Source organism: Pecten maximus, chromosome 1 (assembly GCF_902652985.1).
Source record: "Pecten maximus chromosome 1, xPecMax1.1, whole genome shotgun sequence".
In the NCBI taxonomy this organism is placed as follows: Eukaryota; Metazoa; Mollusca; class Bivalvia; order Pectinida; family Pectinidae; genus Pecten; species Pecten maximus.
This window is the reverse complement of record NC_047015.1, coordinates 24,918,784-24,939,276: the sequence shown is the minus strand read 5'-3', so window position 1 is coordinate 24,939,276 and position 20,493 is coordinate 24,918,784. Positions and strand designations below refer to the sequence as shown.

At 36.3% G+C, this 20,493-nt stretch overlaps 1 protein-coding gene across 1 annotated transcript in view; it reads right to left on the bottom strand.

The window, feature by feature from the left end:
- Nucleotides 1-3,161: 3,161 nt before the first annotated feature.
- Nucleotides 3,162-20,493, bottom strand: part of LOC117328511 — a gene marked incomplete at its 5' end in the record, with an annotated part of 65,510 nt that continues 48,178 nt past the window's right edge. Inside the window, 15 exon segments of the mRNA XM_033886051.1 lie at nucleotides 3,162-3,360; nucleotides 3,881-3,995; nucleotides 6,207-6,296; nucleotides 7,074-7,182; nucleotides 7,661-7,678; nucleotides 13,295-13,432; nucleotides 14,048-14,203; nucleotides 14,454-14,734; nucleotides 16,994-17,105; nucleotides 17,324-17,556; nucleotides 18,299-18,431; nucleotides 18,845-19,155; nucleotides 19,468-19,588; nucleotides 19,915-20,165; nucleotides 20,305-20,422. Coding sequence (XP_033741942.1) covers nucleotides 3,980-3,995; nucleotides 6,207-6,296; nucleotides 7,074-7,182; nucleotides 7,661-7,678; nucleotides 13,295-13,432; nucleotides 14,048-14,203; nucleotides 14,454-14,734; nucleotides 16,994-17,105; nucleotides 17,324-17,556; nucleotides 18,299-18,431; nucleotides 18,845-19,155; nucleotides 19,468-19,588; nucleotides 19,915-20,165; nucleotides 20,305-20,422 — 2,087 coding nt within the window.

The window sequence follows — 20,493 nt, the reverse complement described above, 5'->3', positions numbered from 1 at the left end:
GGCTGTTTTTTGTTGTTATTTTTACTCATCTGGCTCAAAGGATCTGTGCTGTCAATTTCTTCTACAATACGATAAACCTAGAGCTTCACCCTTTTGTTTCAAACCTGTCTATAAAGACAATGGAAGGATAAAAGAAAAGTTGGGAACTGAAACAAATTACCTTAATCAGCAGATTTTTAGCTCACTTGCCCATGCCATTGTCCATCTGGCATCAACGTTTGCCTTCAAACAACTTCTTTTAAATAACTGAGAGGTCCAGAGACCTGATATTGGGCCTTTAGCATGCTGAGGTGAAGGGCTACCAAGTTTGTTCAAATAAATGACCTTGACTTAAATTAAAGATCATAGGTCAATATGCTGAAATCTTTAAACAACATTCTCAATAACCAAGAGGCTCAGGGACCTGATATTGGCCTGTAGCATAATGGGGTGAAGGGCTATCAATTTGTTGAAATGGATGACCTTAACCTACTTTCAAGGTCACAGGGGTCAAACATGCTAAAATCTTTAATTGATGGCTTCTCAATGCACAATGTATACATGTACTCTTATTTGAATAATGTTGTAATCAGCGGTGCAATTGTACATTAGAAGCAGGTAAGCGATACAGACCCATTGGGCCTCTTATTGTTATATACAGGTAGATTTTAGAACAGTCTGACTGTACTACTAAGTATCACTAGCAAACTATTAGTCATAGGCTGTATAGGTTAAGCAAGTAATATTCTCTCTCTAGCGATGTAAACATCGAGGGCCCATTCATCTATGCAGACAAACCATTCATCTGTTTTCAAATATAATATTTCAGGCATAGACAGACCTGCAGGTGTTAACACAAGTCTTGAATCACCAGGTCCATCTTTATTTCATGAATGAACAAGTCCGGTCCAACAAATAAAGGAAAATGGCCCTAGTCGTAAATCCCTTTCGTAAACATTTTTTTCTGGTAGAGTTTGAAAATTGGTTAAAAGTTTGTGTAATGTTTTGGTGACTAAACTGCCACCTAAACAGTCAAAAGTCCAGTAATATTAACGCCCGCGGGGGAAAACACTTTGTAAATTGGACTCTGTCCATCCATCTGAAGGGCTTTTCTGGGCTACAAATTCAAAACCGTTACACACTCAACTCCAGAAAACTTTCTGTATATATTAGGTGAGTGGCTATTTGTGCCCTTTCCTATTGATATTTCATTTTTTTTTGTTACCATGGAAACATAGTCAATAACACAAAACTGTTTACTTTCCTTTCCGGGCTACAACTTCAAAACTGTTCCAATCAACACCACAAAGCTTCTGTATACGTTAGTGCCTTTTCCTATTGGCGACATTCTGCTACCATGGATATACTTTCTAGGCTACAACTTCAAAACCTTTCATCTCAACTCCACAAAACTTTGTTATTTTACTTTAGTGCCTTTTTCCATTGGCGACATTCTTTTTTCTTTCATTTTTTTCTGTTGCCATGGAAACGGTCAAAAACACAAAAATACTGTTTACTTTCCTTTCCAGGCTACAACTTCAAAACCTTTCCACTCAACTCCTCAAAACTTCCTGTATATTATATTAGGTTAGTGCTGTAATTGTGCCGTTTCCTATTGGCAACATTTCATTTTTTTTATATTTATCCTTTATTGTGTTATCATGGTAACATTAAAAAACACAAAATACTGTTTACTTTCCTTTCCAGGCTAAAACTTAAAAACCGTTCAACTCCACTCCACAAAACTTTCTGTATACATTAGGTTAGTGACTAGTGAAACATACATGTACATAGGATCTACATCAAGATATTAAGTCTTACTATAAGGTTGATATATATGTATATCATATTTGGGTTTTGACACCGACAGCTGGACGTGGGGGATAATGACACGCTTTGCAGCTCCTTGTTTTAATAAGCTTACTAGCTTATAATTAAGTTTCATATGAATTTTGACTACGTATTGTGATTGTCAGGAAAAGCAGGAATGATGAAAGATTTGTATCATTTTAGTGCTAAGTTACTTGTGTACCTGTGTACCAAATGTGGGCATTACCAACCTGAAAGGACAAATTTTTTTTGCATGGAAACTTAGTTTTCCATATTCCTCAGTATGATATTGTTATACCCCCGCAACGAAGTTAGGGGGGGGTATACTGGAATCAGGTTGTCCGTCCGTCCGTCTGTAGACACATTTTGTCTGGACAACTCCTACTAAACCGATGGGCCGATTCCAATGAAACTTCACACAAATATTAATGATCATGTGTAGATGTGCATGCCACTTTCTTTTCCTCAGAATTATGGTTGCTATGGCAATATGGCTATGGCTACTCCAATAAGAACCATAACTTTAAGTTTGTCCCGACAACTCCTCCTAAACGGAAGGGTTGATTTCAATGAAACTTCACACAAATATTGAGTACTGTGTGTAGATGTGCATGCCACTTTCTTTTTCTCAAAATTATGGTTGATATGGCAACTGGTCACTATAAAAAGGTTTTCCAATAAGAACCATAACTTTAAGTTTGTCCGAACAACTCCTCCTAAACCGAAGGGCCGATTTCAATGAAACTTCACACAAATATAGAGGACCATGTTTAGATGTGCATGCAGCTGTTTAAATTCATAAAATTTGGTTGCTATGATAACTGGTCACTAGTAACATGTTTTTCTTGTCCGAATAACTTCTCCTAAACCTGTGGACTGATTTTCACTAAACTCCACACAAATGTTTGGGAACATGTATAGATGTGAATACAGCTGTTTAAATTCCAAAATTCAGTTGCCATGGTAACTGGTCATAATCAGGTTTTCCTTGATTACATTACAAATTTGTTATCGCCTATGACAGATTGCGGGGGTATTAGTCAGCCATCCTGGCGACAGTTCTAGTTTAGCCCAAAATGACCATAACTGTCCACCGGCCATTAAACATAATGAATAAAATCAAGCGGATTTGGCAATTTTTGGTCAAAGATATCCAAAAGTCTTAACAGCCCCCACTTCCTTATTCAGAATAGGCCCAATGTAACATACATAGTAAGTCTTCTTATACATGCTACTTGATCTACATTTTTACCACTTAAGACTTTATCTAAGTTGTTCATTTCAATAAAAAAAAAATATGCAACATGACCATATTCCTAAATGAGAAATATCACAATAATAACACCAAACAATTTTTGTTCAAAATTTATTTAATCAACTTCAGTGTAACATATAAAAGATGAAATAAATAATGGTTGCACTGTATGCAGTGTCTATTCATCGGGATAACCTTGTACCTCGTAAGGTTGTGGACAGACTGGCTGCTTACAGCACTTTCCAGGTTTGGGGGGATCCCAGTGACAGATGTCGGGTAGAGACCATAGTGGACATCTGTAAGTGAAAACACAGAAAGTGTCTTGAATTTATAATAACATGGTGGATATCTCGGTAATCAACAGTACAGTCATCTGTTAGTTTATATGTAAGAACTTTAAATCTATTGGGTCAGGATTCAAATGTAAAATCACTCATGGAGGAATTTCATTACAGACATAGATATCTGGTCACCCACCACACTAAAGTGTTAGTCAGATTTCTATATAATATTCTTTGACAAATTGTTGTTTTTACCTCAAACTGACAAGTACATTGTAGTTTCTATGTCTATACTTTGTCAAGTTATAAAAAACAAACATTAAGCTAGCCGTGATCAGCCCAAATAAGCTACATATCAGCAGTTACTTTTACAATTCCTCTGTAAATATCAACTACAACAGAAATTGAAACAAAAATGATTTGTTTCTAAGATGTTCAAGTGTCAAAGCTGAGTGTCCTACTTTTCCTAGAGGTCGTGCTTTTTTCTCTCTTAAATCTGATAATTTTGTTTTCTCAGTTTCCACGGACTACTTACTTATCTCTACACTCGTACAGTCCTTGATCTGCATCTGTACACTTGCACTTCTTTGTACAGCCATCTTCCCATTCAGCATCTTGTGCATAGGCCTGGCCCTTATAGTTGCACATTTCTGAAGGATAGATCACAACCATTAGAATGAAATAAAGCAATAGATGTCCCTTACCTATACAAATGTACTTAAAAATAGCATGCTGGAGAATATGACCTTCACCTCAAATTCAACATTAACTTTTAACAGAAGTTTTCTAAATATAGTACACAATAAAGAATCTAGCAATTAAATCTGTGGGGAAAAATCAATTTAGTTTCACTGTAGTGTAATATATTACTTAAAATAATATTGATGTTTGAAAAATTTGGCACTGATGATTTTTCTTCTCTCTATTAAACAAGAGGCCCAGGGGCCTTAACGGTCATCTGACTCTAAATTAAAAACCTTATATAATTGTAGTATGTATTCTCTGTAGCAAGTATATAGTGGCACCGTTTGCCATGGTGGCCATCTTGGATTTCTGACCGACCCAATAAATAACAACACTTGGTAAGGACCATCTCAGGATCATTTCTGGTAAGTTACAGCTGAATCACATTGGGGGAATTTGAGAAGAAGTTTAAAATAGGCATTGTTCAGGAAAACCATGATTGCACAATCATGTTACAAATGGCCGCCATGGCTTGTCAAGTCAATAATTTTACGAGGCAGAAAAATATTAACACTTTGTTGGCCCTCCTTCCTTAAAATCCTCACCAATTTCCAACTCAATGGCACCAGTGGAACTGAAGAAGAAGTTTAAAATGTTTTTTTCAAGATGGTTGCCATGGTGGCCATCTTGGATTTCTGGCCGACCCAATAAATAACAACACTTGGTAAGGGCCATCTCAGGATAATTTCTGGTAAGTTAGGGCTGAATCCCACTGATGGAATTTGAGAAGAAGTTTGAAATAGGTGTTGTTCAGGAAAACCATGATTGTGCAATCATGTTACAAAATGGCCACCATTGCTGCCATTTCAAAGTTTTTATGAGGCCGAAAAAATAAAAACATCATGTTGGCTCGCCTTCCTTGACATCCTCACCCATTTCCAGCTCAATGGCACCAATGGAACTGGAGAAGAAGTATAAAATGTGTTTTTCAAGATTGCGGATCTGGCGGCCATCTTGGATTTCGGACCGACCCGAAAATAACAACACTTGGTCGACATCATATCAGGATCATGTCAGGCAAATTTCAGCCCAATAGCACAGGTGGAACTTGAGAAGAAGTTTAAAATGTGTTTTTCAAGATGGCGGCTATGTCGGCCATGTTGGATTTTGGACCGACCCGAAAAATAACAACACTTGGTCAGGACCATCTCAGGATCATTGCTGGCAAGTTTCAGCTCAATAGCACTGGTGGAACATGAGAAGAAGTTTAAAATGTGTTTTCAAAATGGCGGCTATGGCGGCCATCTTGGATTTCGGACCGACCCGAAAAATAACAACACTTGGTCGGCATCATATCAGGATCATTTCAGGCAAGTTTCAGCTTGATAGCACTGGTGGAACTGGAGAAGAAGTTTAAAATGTGTTTTTCAAGATGGCGGCCACGGCGGCCATTTTGGATTTCGGACCGACCCGAAAAATAACAACACTTGGTCAGCATCATATCAGGATCATTTCAGGCAAATTTCAGCCCAATAGCACTGGTGGAACTTGAGAAGAAGTTTCAAATGTGTTTTTCAAGATAGCGGCTATGGCGGCCATCTTGGATTTTGGACCGACCCGAAAAATAACAACACTTGGTCAGGGCCATCTCAGGATCATTTCAGGCAAGTTTCAGCTCAATCCCACTGGTGGAACTTGAGAAGAAGTTTGAAATGTGAAAAGTTTACGCACGGCGCACGATGACAGACAAAGCATGATGACTATAGGTCATCCTGACCCTTCGGGTCAGATGACCTAATAAAATATTTGTAAGAATTCAAACAACAATTAGAAAACAACCTTTTAAGCAATCTTCTCTTAATAGGTGTATTCTTGAATTGTATGTGTTGGGGCACTTATAATAACTTATAATGATGGGTCATGGGGGTAAAGTCCCATTTTTGTAGTATTCCTATACTAAATATGTTTTAATATCTGATGGGTGGTGGGGTCTCTGAAAAAATGCTCCCAATCTACCACACAAATTTTTTTTGAACAGTCCTAAAGAGGTTACCATGTTCTCCCTAAATTGAATTTTTATCATGGGACAAAACAACATTAACTTTCATCACTTGAGCTGAAGATAAGGCCATAATGGAGATATTCCCCCACAAAGCAGTGACAGCAGGAGCACTTACGTTGGTAGTTGGGGACGCATTATGCCACAGCACTGGCCTTCAATGTTCTTCAAAACCCAGTTAGGAGGAAGATCAGGATATACAGGGCACCTGTAAATCAAGAGAGTCTTGTTCATTTTCTAATAAACAACATTTAATGATTAAGAATTGACGAAGTACATGTATTTCAAATTAGCCAAAAGGAGCATAGGATTTGAACTGTGATTTCAAAATACATGTAATATACTGTATGGACCGTTATTTAAAAGTAAGATGATATTATAGTAATATACCCTAATTGATGTCAAGTGTGGAAATGTGAAAGATACCAGCACATGTGGACCTTAATATTTGCTATAGATTTACACTTATACTGGGCATGGAGTGGGGAAACACAAAAAATTCAACTCCTGGCATATTTTTAATCTCATTTTCAGTTCATTGTAAAATGTTAAAAGTAACAAGAGAATAAACACTTGGTTTGTAAGACAATTTGGATATATCCACACACTGATGGTAAAAGTCAAGCGAAATACTATAGTAACAAACATACTTGGTATTGCTAAAGCAATATATGTCCCCTATCAGCCCCCTGCTAAAAATAGTAACAGTGACCTTGACCAAAAACCCATAAATATATCTGTCCAAGATATTGTGGTCCTTGATCATTGTGTGAATTTTGATCAAATCACTCGTGGAATGAAGCCGCTGACAAACTTGGCGTTACATACGTACATACATATGAAGAAGACGGACGGATAGGAAACCTACAGTACTCCGGTTTCACTGGTAGGAGACTAAACCTACAGTACTCCGGTTTCACTGGTAGGTGACTAAACCTACAGTACTCCGGTTTCACTGGTAGGAGACTAATAATATTGTACTTACAAATCTTTGCAATTGTATACTCCATTAGTACAGGAACAGTTCTTGTCACATCCATCCTTCCAAGTTTGCCCAGACATGTAGCTAGTTCCCTTGTACATACAAGTAGCCGCTGGAGTTGGGAAAAGGCTTGTTTTACCAATAGCATCCATGTTTTACAAATTATATAACATTAATGTATTATAAAAGATGTAAATACATTCATGTATTACAAATAATGTAAATACATTCATGTATTACAAATGATGTAAATGACATCCTTTTATTACATACGATATAGATACGTTTAATGTATTACAAATGATATGCTAATATTCAGTCCTGATTTACAACAATATAAAGCTTATCCAGAGGTAAAGTGTATATTTAACATTTGTATTTGTAATAACTTGTATGGTATATAAAGTGAGAGGAAAGAAACAGAAGAATATGTTCAAATGAAAGTTTAAATTTCTCATTCTACATTAACAGCACGTGATAGCGACAGAACTGAGGAAAAATTGATATTATAACTGACACGAACAAATTGTGAAATCAAATCCAAAGTACAAGCCTTTAATACAATTTAGAGTTTTGTATATAATACTTACGTTGGGCAGTAGTTCCAACTGCAACAGATTAAAACAAAAAATCATTAAATTTTGCAGATGATATTTAATCAAAGTACTGGAAGTACTGTAAACGAACATTATTGTTTAATGCAAAATCAGTAATCTTCTAAGTTTAAAGTCGATAAATTTACTGATATTGGTTTAGGAATTAATTGCAAATTATTTGAAATGTTTGCAGCTGTTCTGATATGATTGAACACATGCATATTTCTGTAAGGTCCTGATTGAAATTGGAAGTTTATTGATCTATCTTGGATGGATGAAAATAAAATATGTCTTCTTTCTTTCGGGAAGCCATCATCAGTCATAATACAGCCAGGACTCTGTGACCTTATTGATGCCAACTTCTAATATGCACTAAATTTAGGCTAGTTCCATCGTTAGTTTAGCATATTTCAACTTAATATGATGAAACACACATAAAGAACTACTGAAAACCAAAACCAGAGCTGCTAATCAAGGCCCGGATTAGGAATGTATCCTATTGAAACTGTACTCAAGCATGTATGGTACTTCAAAACAAAAAACTTGACTCCTTTTGTTCAGGAATCATTTGATGTTAATAAATCTTTATATGAGAAGATATACTTCTGGTATAATTACAGCATTGTACACAATGTGATAAAGAATAACAACCATATAAAGACTATCTTCATCAAATAATTCAGCAAACAGGAAAAGAAAACTTCAAGCCTCATTTTCAACTTCAAACTGATAAAGGTTACAGTCCATTCGATGGGATGACACATTCCCTATTTATTGTCCCTTTCCAATGTTGACCATCCAATCATAGTGAACCACACACAGTTCAGCAATGTAATTGCACAAATCACATCCTTTATGTGGAGAGAACAGTTTTCGGGGTGTTATAAGATTCCATAACTGTATGCAAATTTGTGAATCATTCCATATCTATATCTATATATATACCGTTCGTGTATATATTTACACATATCAAAATTGGAATGACACAGGAGATTTGTGAAGTTTAAGTTCACCATCAGTCATGGGAGGTTTACGTAAAATGTTATATTTACCGGGGTAATTAGTAATTTTGATTATATATTTATCAAGCTCTATTCTGTACTTTCTACCAGTGCTTATATTAGAGAATGGACACAATTATATGTTCTCCAATGTCAAAATTAATCATATGTAAAATATTAGGGGTTTATTTGACCGAGACGTATTTAAAATGTTTGTAATCATTCGCCATTCGAGGCCTGATTGCCGTCATATTTGAATTACCAAAATGGACCTGAAAGCAATATTTTAAAAAAGAGAATGATCTGTGACTTGAATATTTCATAAAAATAATTTAATACATCGTTTATTCACTTCATTCAGATCTTCAGACACCACATAATTTGTGAAGTCATATATAGAAATATATGAACCATTTTGTTATTGATTAATAGTTCACACAAGTAAGCACTAGATGTAAGCAGTAAGTATATGTACCGCTATCTACTGGCATGACTTTGAGTACAGTAGACTACACTCGCTTTGTGGATATTGACAGGATAACATATATTTACATACTAATTCAATTTTAGAATTGTAACTGAAATCTTGTAACAGCATGGCACAAATAGTCATCTGAACATTTGTTGTATATTGAAAAAATATTTAAGGTAAATATTAACTCATTTGCTTGACTTAAATTTTCAGTTTATCAATTCATCGATTACTCTGTGTTTGAAGTATGGTGTAGTGAGAATTTCAAGTCTTGATTATGACTTGATGAAAATTCTAAATTAACAAATTATTAAAATGAATTTGTTTGAAAAATAACACAAGTTCCACAGCAATATTATATAGAGTATCAATCACAATATATCAGAAGTTATCAAACTACAGATAACAATTAACGAATGAATATCAAATTAAGTGAATATCACAAGTATTTTTGCATTTGTTTTTAGATAATCCGGATTTCCGTCTTTAAAAAAAATACCTAGTAGACGTAGTGCATAGTAAACGTAGCCATGTAACAGCTGATTTTAATCAGATATAACTTAACATGAACTTAACACCGTCACAGAAGTTCGTCGCAACAGAGACATATATACAGAGAGATTGGCAGCTCTCTATTTGCCCTTGTGTTTACATAGTGACCCCTGACCTTCCCACAATCCTTTGCGGTCGCTCGGTTCAGTCTTCACTAGACGCCATATTGGAGAAAACTTGAAAACCAGACACATAATTATCGATAATTTCTATTTGAAATCATCACCAAGATCCAATTATGTGCTTTAATTTTATTAATATCAAAGTGCAGAAGTGTCATCAATATGAAATATATCACAATTTGCTGTCCAAGTGTTTGTATTTTGAGTATGAAAGTCAAGCACAACGCAGGAAAGATCGGCGGGAATCTCCAATTTTCGAAAAGTCCCTATGGGGTTTTCGAGAATACGGATAAATGACAACAATGTGCATGATAATCAAGACCACATTCCATAAGTATGATAGTTTTTGGTTAATGTGGTAACTTTTGTAGTGGCCTAGATAAAACAATGTGCTTTTTGTGTGCGTTTAAAATTGACGATGTTTTGGTCGGACATAATGGCTGCTTAATTACAAAACTTGGACATGTCGAATAGGACCCAATGGATTTTAGAAAATACGGATAAATGGCAACAATGTGCATGATCAATAAGACTATATCCCATAAGTATGATAGTTTTTGGTTAATGTGGTAACTTTTGTAGTGGCCTAAATAAAACGATGTGCTTTTTGTGTGCGTTTAAAATTGACGATGTTTTGGTCTGACGTAATGGCGGCTTAATTACAAACTTGGATATGTCGAATAGGACCCAATGGATTTTCGAAAATACGGATAAATGACAACAATATGCATGATCAATAAGACTATATCCCATAAGTTTGATAGTTTTTGGTTAATGTGGTAACTTTTGTAGTGGCCAAAATAAAACGATGTGCTTTTTGTGTGCGTTTAAAATTGACGATGTTTTGGTCTGACGTAATGGCGGCTTAATTACAAACTTGGATATGTCGAATAGGACCCAATGGATTTTCGAAAATACGGATAAATGACAACAATATGCATGATCAATAAGACTATATCCCATAAGTATGATAGTTTTTGGTTAATGTGGTAACTTTTGTAGTGGCCAAAATAAAACGATGTGCTTTCTGTGTGTATTTAAAATGACGATGTTTTGGTCTGACGTAATGGCGGATTAACCAGAACATGTCGAATAAGTTCCAATACTACGATACACACATGCGCATAGCCCGATTTACCTGCGCTCGCGTGTGTTTGATAGGAGACAGGACGCTCTCAATAAGGGATATGCTTGAGTGGTCACGAATAAAGGGAGCCACTATGTGTACGGGGAAATAGCGATGTTACTAATCTCTCTGTATATATGTCTCTGGTCGCAATCGAAAATTTGGTCGTGAATTCGGTATTTTGCAAATTATTTCAAAATACTTTCAGGTAAAAGAAAACAAAAATTCTCGTAAAAATATCGATTTTGGGTCGACTATCGGCCATTTCGGTAATTCAACTCCAACGACAATCGGGCCGCGATTCGCAAATGAATAATTAATTTAAAATTCGGTCAAATAAACCTCTAATATTTTATATATGATACAATCAGGCATTGCAGAACATATATTTTGGTCAATCCTCTGAAAATAATGCCAATTTATATTATAATTAAGCCCGATTTTTCTTCGTTTCGGTATTTCCAAGTCTGCTTCACGTGTGGTCCGTTTCAGTAAATATTCTCGTCTTTGCCGAAATAAAAACAAGCTACATAATTGTTCATTTTAAACATGACAACAACTGCCAACCACACGTATCCAAAAATGTTATTGTTGATATCATCTGAATATTGCCGTAGTTATCTGTCACTTCGATTGTAAACCCCATGCCAAAGTGAAGGAAGAATCGACCAATCAAATTGGTTTATTTTTGATTTCCGTAAATCTTGCAGTTACCTCCCTTACAACAGTAAATACGTTCCAAGTATCGCCTACAACAAGCAATCTCGTGCACATAGCAAGATATTATCATTTGCATTTGATTTATTGGGTCATTTTCGTCAAAGGAAAATGGTATATGGAAATCGATGACAATTTTAACGCTATGACCAGTCACCCTGACCACAAATGCCACCTAATTGTAAGCCTATACATATGTACAGTTCTTTCTCGCAAACACGTACAGTAACTACAGTATAGTATGATTCAATGTATCGTCTCGTATGCCGTCAAAGATATATTTCTTTCTCTAAATTATAGAAATACACACCTAGTTGATAATGATGTAACATTCTAGAATATATATATTACACATTTAAGTAAATCGCGGACAAATTTGCAGACCTATGCTATAATGTCAGCCGTTTTGGAAAGAACACAGAGGAGCAAAACTTTCTAAACATCCGGAGACGAATGCGCCTGCGCAATAGTTGTTTACATAAATATATTGACCTGGACCGGAGTTATTCGCAAAGTTCATGTTCATTTAGTCTTCTCATTTCGCTAGCGTTATGCATTTCTCAAATCGTATGCATTTTGAAAACACCTACTGAATACATTTCAACCTTTTCGGTAAAACTACTATATAAAACGAAGATGTTTTTGCAAGTAAATTATTTGAAGCGTAAGGCAATTGGGGCAGCCATATTTCATTGAAACAGACAGTAGATGGCGTATTGGTGAATGTGGCTACCATATATGGTTATATTTCTCAGTCCAGTTCTTGATCACAATAACCGAACATTAATGTTCGTTTAAAAACGGTGTCAAATACTGAACTCGTATAGGTCATAGTGTCAAAGAGTGAGTGTGTACTTCCTGAAACCATGTCCTCATCTCTACAGGGGTCATATTGATACTCATAGAGGTCAAAGGTATGTTGGCATGGGTTATATTGATACTCATAGAGGTCAAAGGTATGTTGGCATGGGTTATATTTATACTCATAGAGGTCAAAGGTATGTTGGCATATATAGGTTATATTTATACTCATAGAGGTCAAAGGTATGTCGGCATGGGTTATATTGATACTCTTACAGGTCAAAGGTATGTCGGTATTGGTCATATTCATACTCATAGAGGTCAAAGGTATGTTGGTATTGGTTATATTTATACTCATGGAAGTCAAAGGTAAGTTGGCATAGGTTATATTTATACTCAGAGGTCAAAGGTATGTTGGTATTGGTTATATTTATACTCATAGAGGAAAGGTATGTTGGCATGGGTTATATTTATACTCATAGAGGTCAAATAAATGTTAGCATGGGTCATATTCATAGAGGTCAAAGGTATGTTGACATGAGTCATATTGATACTTATAGAGGTCAAAGGTATGTTGGTATGGGTCATATTGATACTCTTAGAGGTCAAAGGTATGTCGGTATTGGTTATATTGATACTCTTAGAGGTCAAAGGTATGTCAGTATTGGTTATATTGATACTCATAGAAGTCAAAGGTATGTTGGCATGGATTATATTTATACTCATAGAGGTCAAATAAATGTTAGCATGGGTCATATTTTGACATTAGGGTCATACATCAGAGGTCAAAAGTATTTTACAGATTTCAAATTTACTCTCTGCAGAATTAAGACTCACCATTGCAGAGGTTGCATGTTGATTTACAATTGGCTTCTGCATAGGACACATAGGATGGGTTGCTACATATAGTGGACTTCAGACTCTGGCAAGTTGAAGGTTGTTCATCGACACATTGATTGTCACCATCAGTAGGGCCTATGTAACAAAGAAGTAATTGCTTAATGGTAGCCAAGAGGTACCAGTAATATGGCAAAGCCTGATCTTTCAGTTACAGGTTTATTGAAATAGGATGTCCTGTACTATACAAACAATGTTTTCTTCTTTACACTCAATAGATTCAATAACACATATTCTTTGTGGAATTTTCTGTGAAACATATAGAATGTAGGTAATAAATTTTAAACATTTGAGGAATGACTTACTGTAAAAGTGGATATTTTTGCGTGTGGAAATTTTCGCTTAGCCAGCTTCCAAAGTGTTCGCGGTGTGGATATTTTCGCGCCGTCAAGATATTTTTGCGCTAACTTGTATCTTTTATATTTAGTATTTTTATGTGTTAATATATTCGCGTGTGGAAATTTTCACGGAGATTTACTGATAGCGAAATAAGCAAAAATTTCCACACCGCGAATATTTCCACTTTTACAGTATTTTGTTTAGGTTAGCAGATGATAACTACAGTTGTACTCGAATAAATTGAATAATTGAAATATTTCATTGAAAGATCAACAAAGCTTTAAATAGAATCACACTGTCATATATGAATCTGTTTAAAATTAAGACTATATAATGTGGAAACTTGGTACTTACAGTAATTACAGAAATATCTACAGTTGGTACGTGCCCAGTTCTCAAAAATACCAGTGCAGGAAGCCTTTCCGAAGGCTACACAGTTATCCAGAGTATCATGGCAAGAGGATGGTTGTGTGGTTGGAGTCGTGGGTGGTGGTTTGGTGTGCTCACAGTCTGATATACAGAGCAACAAGCATTTGTAATCAGACAAAAACAGAAGTCATCACAATTCCCATGTATACATTTCAGACAAAATAGCTAAAAATACTAAGTAGTAGTACTTCTAACAAAACTTAGATATTGATCATGTATACCATAATGTACAATTGGCTGCGGAATTAAGAAGGATGTGGTGTGTGGAAGGCCTAGTTTATCTGCCCTGATAAATCCTTTCTGGAAAATGAAATTGCGAAAAATCACTCACCGCAGAAGCCACAATAAGATTCACAGTTTCTTGTGGCCCAACTCTTATAGGGGTCTTTGCAAGCTTCCACGCCATATGCTGGACAGTTGTCAATCTGGTTCTTACACCAACTGCAGGTTGGTTTGGTGGTCTGAGTGGTCAAGGCACCTGGGGGCAATGTATTAGTCTGGCCAGATGACGATGATGATGATGATGGCTGGTCACAAGCCACCTGTTCACAACATTCACCTGCTACTTTCTCCATGTGACAGAAAGACGGCAGAGACGTGTAAATCGGACACCTATAGGAAACATACATTCACTAGAAATCTCTTCATCTCATGAAAACAAAAGATCCTTTCAGCAATTTCTGATAAATAGCGATAACAATCTTCAATTGTCAAAATCCAAGATGGCTGCCTGTCGGCCATGTTGTTTTTCGATTGGTCTCAAAATGCAATATGCATAACTACGCACTGAGGGAAACCTACATATGAAATTTGAGAAAGATCCCTTCAGTACTTTCTCAGAAATAGCGATAACAAACTTCAATTGTCAAAATCCAAGATGACTGCCTGTCGGCCATGTTGTTTTCCGAATAGTCTCAAAATGCAATATGCATAACTAGGCACAGAGGGGAACCTACATATGAAATTTCAGAAAGATCCCTTCAGTACTTTCTGAGAAATAGTGATAACAAACTTCAATTGTCAAAATCCAAGATGGCTGCCTGTCGGCCATGTTGTTTTCAGATTAGTCTCAAAATGCAATATGCATAACTAGACACAGAGGGCAACCTACAAATGAAATTCAGAAAGATCCTTTCAGCAATTTCTGATAAATAGCGATAACAATCTTCAATTGTCAAAATCCAAGATGGCTGCCTGTCGGCCATGTTGTTTTTCGATTGGTCTCAAAATGCAATATGCATAACTACGCACCGAGGGAAACCTACATATGAAATTTGAGAAAGATCCCTTCAGTACTTTCTGAGAAATAGCGATAACAAACTTCAATTGTCAAAATCCAAGATGACTGCCTGTCGGCCATGTTGTTTTCCGAATAGTCTCAAAATGCAATATGCATAACTAGGCACAGAGGGGAACCTACATATGAAATTTCAGAAAGATCCCTTCAGTACTTTCTGAGAAATAGTGATAACAAACTTCAATTGTCAAAATCCAAAATGGCTGCCTGTCGGCCATATTGTTTTCAGATTAGTCTCAAAATGCAATATGCATAACTAGGCACCGAGGGAAACCTACATATGAAATTTCAGAAAGATCCCTTCATAAGTATCTGAGAAATAGCGATAACAAACTTCAATTGTCAAAATCCAAGATGGCTGCCTGTCGGCCATGTTGTTTTCCAATTGGTCTCAAAACGCAATATGCATAACTACGCACTGAGGGAAACCTACATATGAAATTTGAGAAAGATCCCTTCATAAGTTTCTGAGAAATAGCGATAACAAACTTCAATTGTCAAAATCCAAGATGGCTGCCTGTCGGCCATGTTGTTTTCCGATTGGTCTAAAAATGCAATATGCATAACTAGGCACCAAGGGGAATCTACATATGAAATTTGAGAAAGATCCCTTCAGTACTTTCTTAGAAATAGCGATAACAATCTTCAATTGTCAAATTCCAAGATGGCTGCCTGTCGGCCATGTTGTTTTCCGATTGGTCTCAAAATGCAATATGCATAACTAGGCACCAAGGGGAATCTACATATGAAATTTGAGAAAGATCTCTTCAGTGCTTTCTCAGAAATAGCGATAACAAACTTCAATTGTCAAAATCCAAGATGGCTGCCTGTCGGCCATGTTGTTTTCCGATTGGTCACAAAATGCAATATGCATAACTAGGCACCAAGGGGAGTCTACATATGAAATTTGAGAAAGATCCCTTCAGTACTTTCTCAGAAATAGCGATAACAAACTTCAATTATCAAAATCCAAGATGGCTGCCTGTCGGCCATGTTGTTTTCCGATTGGTCTCAAAATGCAATATGCATAACTAGGCACCAAGGGAAGCCTACATATGAAATTTGAGAAAGATCCCTTCAGTACTTTCTCAGAAATAGTGATAACAAACTTCAATTGTCAAAATCCAAGATGGCTGCCTGTCGGCCATGTTGTTTTCCGATTGGTCTCAAAATGCAATATGCATAACTAGGCACCAAGGGGAACCCACATATGAAATTTGGGAAAGATCCCTTCAGTACTCTCTGAGGATTAGCGATAACAAGAATTGTTTACGGACGGACGGACGGACGGACGGAGGGACGGACGGACGGACGGAGGGACGGACGGACGACGGACCACGGACGCAGGGCGATTTGAATAGCCCAAATTACTCTTAAAATATCACCTTAACTAGCATATCTCTCCATCTCTGAACTATAAAATATCTCTCCATCTCATTTTAAATATAAAATAATCTAAATATAATTCTAAATCATTTACTTAACATCCATTCAGCTCAACTAATAATCATACAAGTAGAGGTTATGATGAATACACTAGATATGTATGTGGGGAACTACATGTATATCAGTACCTGGGACGACACTCAAACTGAACAGGGTTTCCATCATTGCATTGGCAAACAAAGTCACAACCATCACTCCATTGTTGTCCTGGTAGATAGGTCCTTCCCTTGTACAGACATTCTGTCAATTAGAAAATAAGACACTTTAACTATTACATCTGATTCTCTGAGAGAATTTCCCAGATATATTCACTTACTGGTCCATGATTTTTGTTTTGTTTTTGTTTTTCCTCGATGTTGTAAACAACATTATATAAAAGTTTTTTTCATTTTTTATCATTTCAATTTTCACGGATAAACTAAAATTAAGAAAAGAAAAAAAAAGATACATGTACCTACCTTTCTGTGTATTAGTGAAGTTGTTGGTGAAATAAGAGAAAGATGTATTATGGTTGGGACTGATGCCAGTGTAGCCACCGTTTATGGTACCGTACAATGTGTAGTTGGACTTTTCTGTCAGAGGGTTAATGGTCTGGCCATTGGGTAGCTGGCACAGAGGAGTAGCACAACATTCACCCTCCTGTTTAGTCAGGTAACAGCGACTTGATGGGAGATTACTGTAGACCGGGCACCTAGACACGGACAAACATGGATACCAAACAAAATATTAATGCCTCCTTGAGAAATAAGGGCTATTCCAATGAACTTTTCTCAACACCATTTTTTTCGTTAAAATGTATCTTTTTGTGATCTTTGCATGTACAAACAAAAACAGTATCCTAAAGTAACATTTTGTTCCTTGTGATTTGATTTTGAAAAGAAGCAAAATGTCCAAGGTTTTTCCAGCATTTTCAGCCCCAAAAAGTACCTGCGCAAATTACATAGGCGCCAGTGATTTTCTTATCCTAATTACACAGGGGCCTGTACCTTTTCCATTGGGAAAATATAGCTGTATTTTTTAATTTGGGGAAAAATGTACTTTCTTCCAAGCTCAAAAATAATCATCAAATCAATGGTTTAATATCATTTTAAGTATATTATAGCTATGATTAATCAATTGTAGCATTGGCTTGTGAAAACATTATGTGAAATGTATTATGTTCAATATTTCTTCATATTTATTAACATACAAGGAAACTTACAATTTCTGATTGGGAAAATACAGCAAAATTTCTTTAGGGGAAGCCTGTATTCGGTCCCAAATCCATGCCAAAAAATCACTAGGTATACTAATCACATGGGTTCTTATAGTAACAAGAAAAAATTATTTTTGTGTGCCTTGTTGAGAAGAAACTAAAACTTGGAGACAAGTTCAGTGTAATACCAGGTGGGTCAACTTACAAGTTCAGTGTAATACCAGGTGGGTCAACTTACAGTGGGGTACACTCATAGTATCCAGAGGAGCCATCTTTACACACACAGTTGTAGTCACAGCCATCCTTCCACTTAGCTCCCTCGTCATATACATGGTATGACTTGTCAGACTTACTCTGGAAGATGCATTGGTCTGAAAAAAGATATGGAAGCTGCATTGCTCTTAAAAAACTACATTTACATCAGTAATTGTAAGAGATTGGACCTATTACATTATATGTTACTGAAAGTAACACAAAATTAATTTCTCATTCTATTTTAACTTTCATATCGACTACAGGCTATTACATTAAAATATCTACCCAACGATCAATGTCAAAGAAGAACGACCAAAAGAAGTGATTCAATTCAAACAGTACAATCAATATAATCAGTCATATCTGTTTCCAGTCCCTACAAGCATCAATTTTTTTTTCTTCTTAGTCCTACAATAATTTATATATTTTACTGGAATAGCCTTTAACATGTATCTTATATTGGGATTATTTTCTAGGTATACTTGCAATTAGAATTGACATATCTAATAGAGGGAACCGACAAACTTACTTGTGACCTTGGAGAATTGCATTGGCAAGATAGGGAAAGCGTTGGGGAAGGAAACAGGGCTCTGTCCAGAAATGGTTCCCTGCGTTCCAGTTCCTGTGCCACTGATTACTTGGGATGGTTTACTGTATCCTGGAGGTAGTGTCTGTAGGTTACCAAATATATCTGTTGGGGCAGGTGTTGGAAGAACCTCAGAACCACCATGGTACAGATTTTGGAGTCCAGCTACATCACAGGTAAGGCGTGGACAGCACTCTCCAGGGATGGAAACCTTGGAACAGTAGCTAGGCAGTGTGGATGGCAGCTGAGGACACCTGTTCAAGTTCATAACAGAGCTTATATTTAGTATGATGAATACACAATGTATTTAGATTTACCCCCGATAGTTTTCTGTATATTAAGTGAAATATTATTAATACATTATCAGAAAACAATCTGAATTAATTGGTATGTGATGATCTAGGGTCGTAGGAAAATATCTAATGCTACCTAGGCAGATGTCGTCTATAATATAAATTGCAAAGATGGTGGTGTTAAAATGTTTCAGTGTGTTCTAAATGTAGCTGGTTTTCATGTGTATTATAACAATGAATATGATTTGTGTGTGAAGTGATAACAAGTATTACCTTGAGATACATTTGTATTCTCCCTTCTGTGAGTTCTCACAAGTACAAGTGTATGCACATCCATCACTCCAAGACTGGCCCTGTGTATAAGTCTTTCCTTTGTATACACAAACACCAAATCCTGCAAAACATAAGTGTATATCAAAACATTAACTCTTCCAGCCAAAGGTAACTAAACTTAAGGAAGATCCTTTGTGTAGAAAAGCATTAACAAATCTTAGCTAAGTAACTTTCCTGAAATTCTGCAATAAATTCCTATGAAAATTTAAGGAATATTGATGAAACTGCTATGGGCAGATTGGATACTGGATAAACCTTCTATAATACAATGTATTATAAACAAGATTAAATGTTTAAGGTTAAATAAGTACTCAAATACCCCTTCATTAATGAAAGGCTTGGTTCTGTAAGATTTACATGGCAATTTTATGACTAATGGTAGCCTACCTTCAGATCCACCATTGTAACCTGGCCCAATACCAGGCTTATTCCAGTTGGAGCCAGTGAAGATGTCGTGGGTACCGATGGGTAGAACGTTGAGGGTGTGAGGAGGAGGAGTAGCCGAGCCGTTGATACCGCCATACTGAGGTGTCAGAGAGATGCCGGTCTGTGTGGAGCACACTGGCTTCTTACAACACTGGTCTTGTGGATCCTGTACAAGTGTGCAGGCTGCAGGTAGACCAGAGAAGGCCTGACATCTGTAGGATAAAAATAGAGAATATTATAGGACTGGCTATGTAAGGTGGAATTTACAAAATAGAGAATATTATATGACTGGCTATGTAAGGTGGAATTTACAAGTCAAGTTCGATAATTTGATGTGCTATGAACCTTTACCTTTGCTCACATCTGTAGATGTTGAAGGTGGCATTTACACATGTACATCTGTAGTCACAGCCGTCATTCCACTTGGCTCCCTGGGCATGTAGACTATTGTCTGTGTACTTACACATATCTGTCAACAAACATTCACAAGTGTCATCAAACTTACATCGACAAATAAACAAACAGCTTAATTGGTTGAAT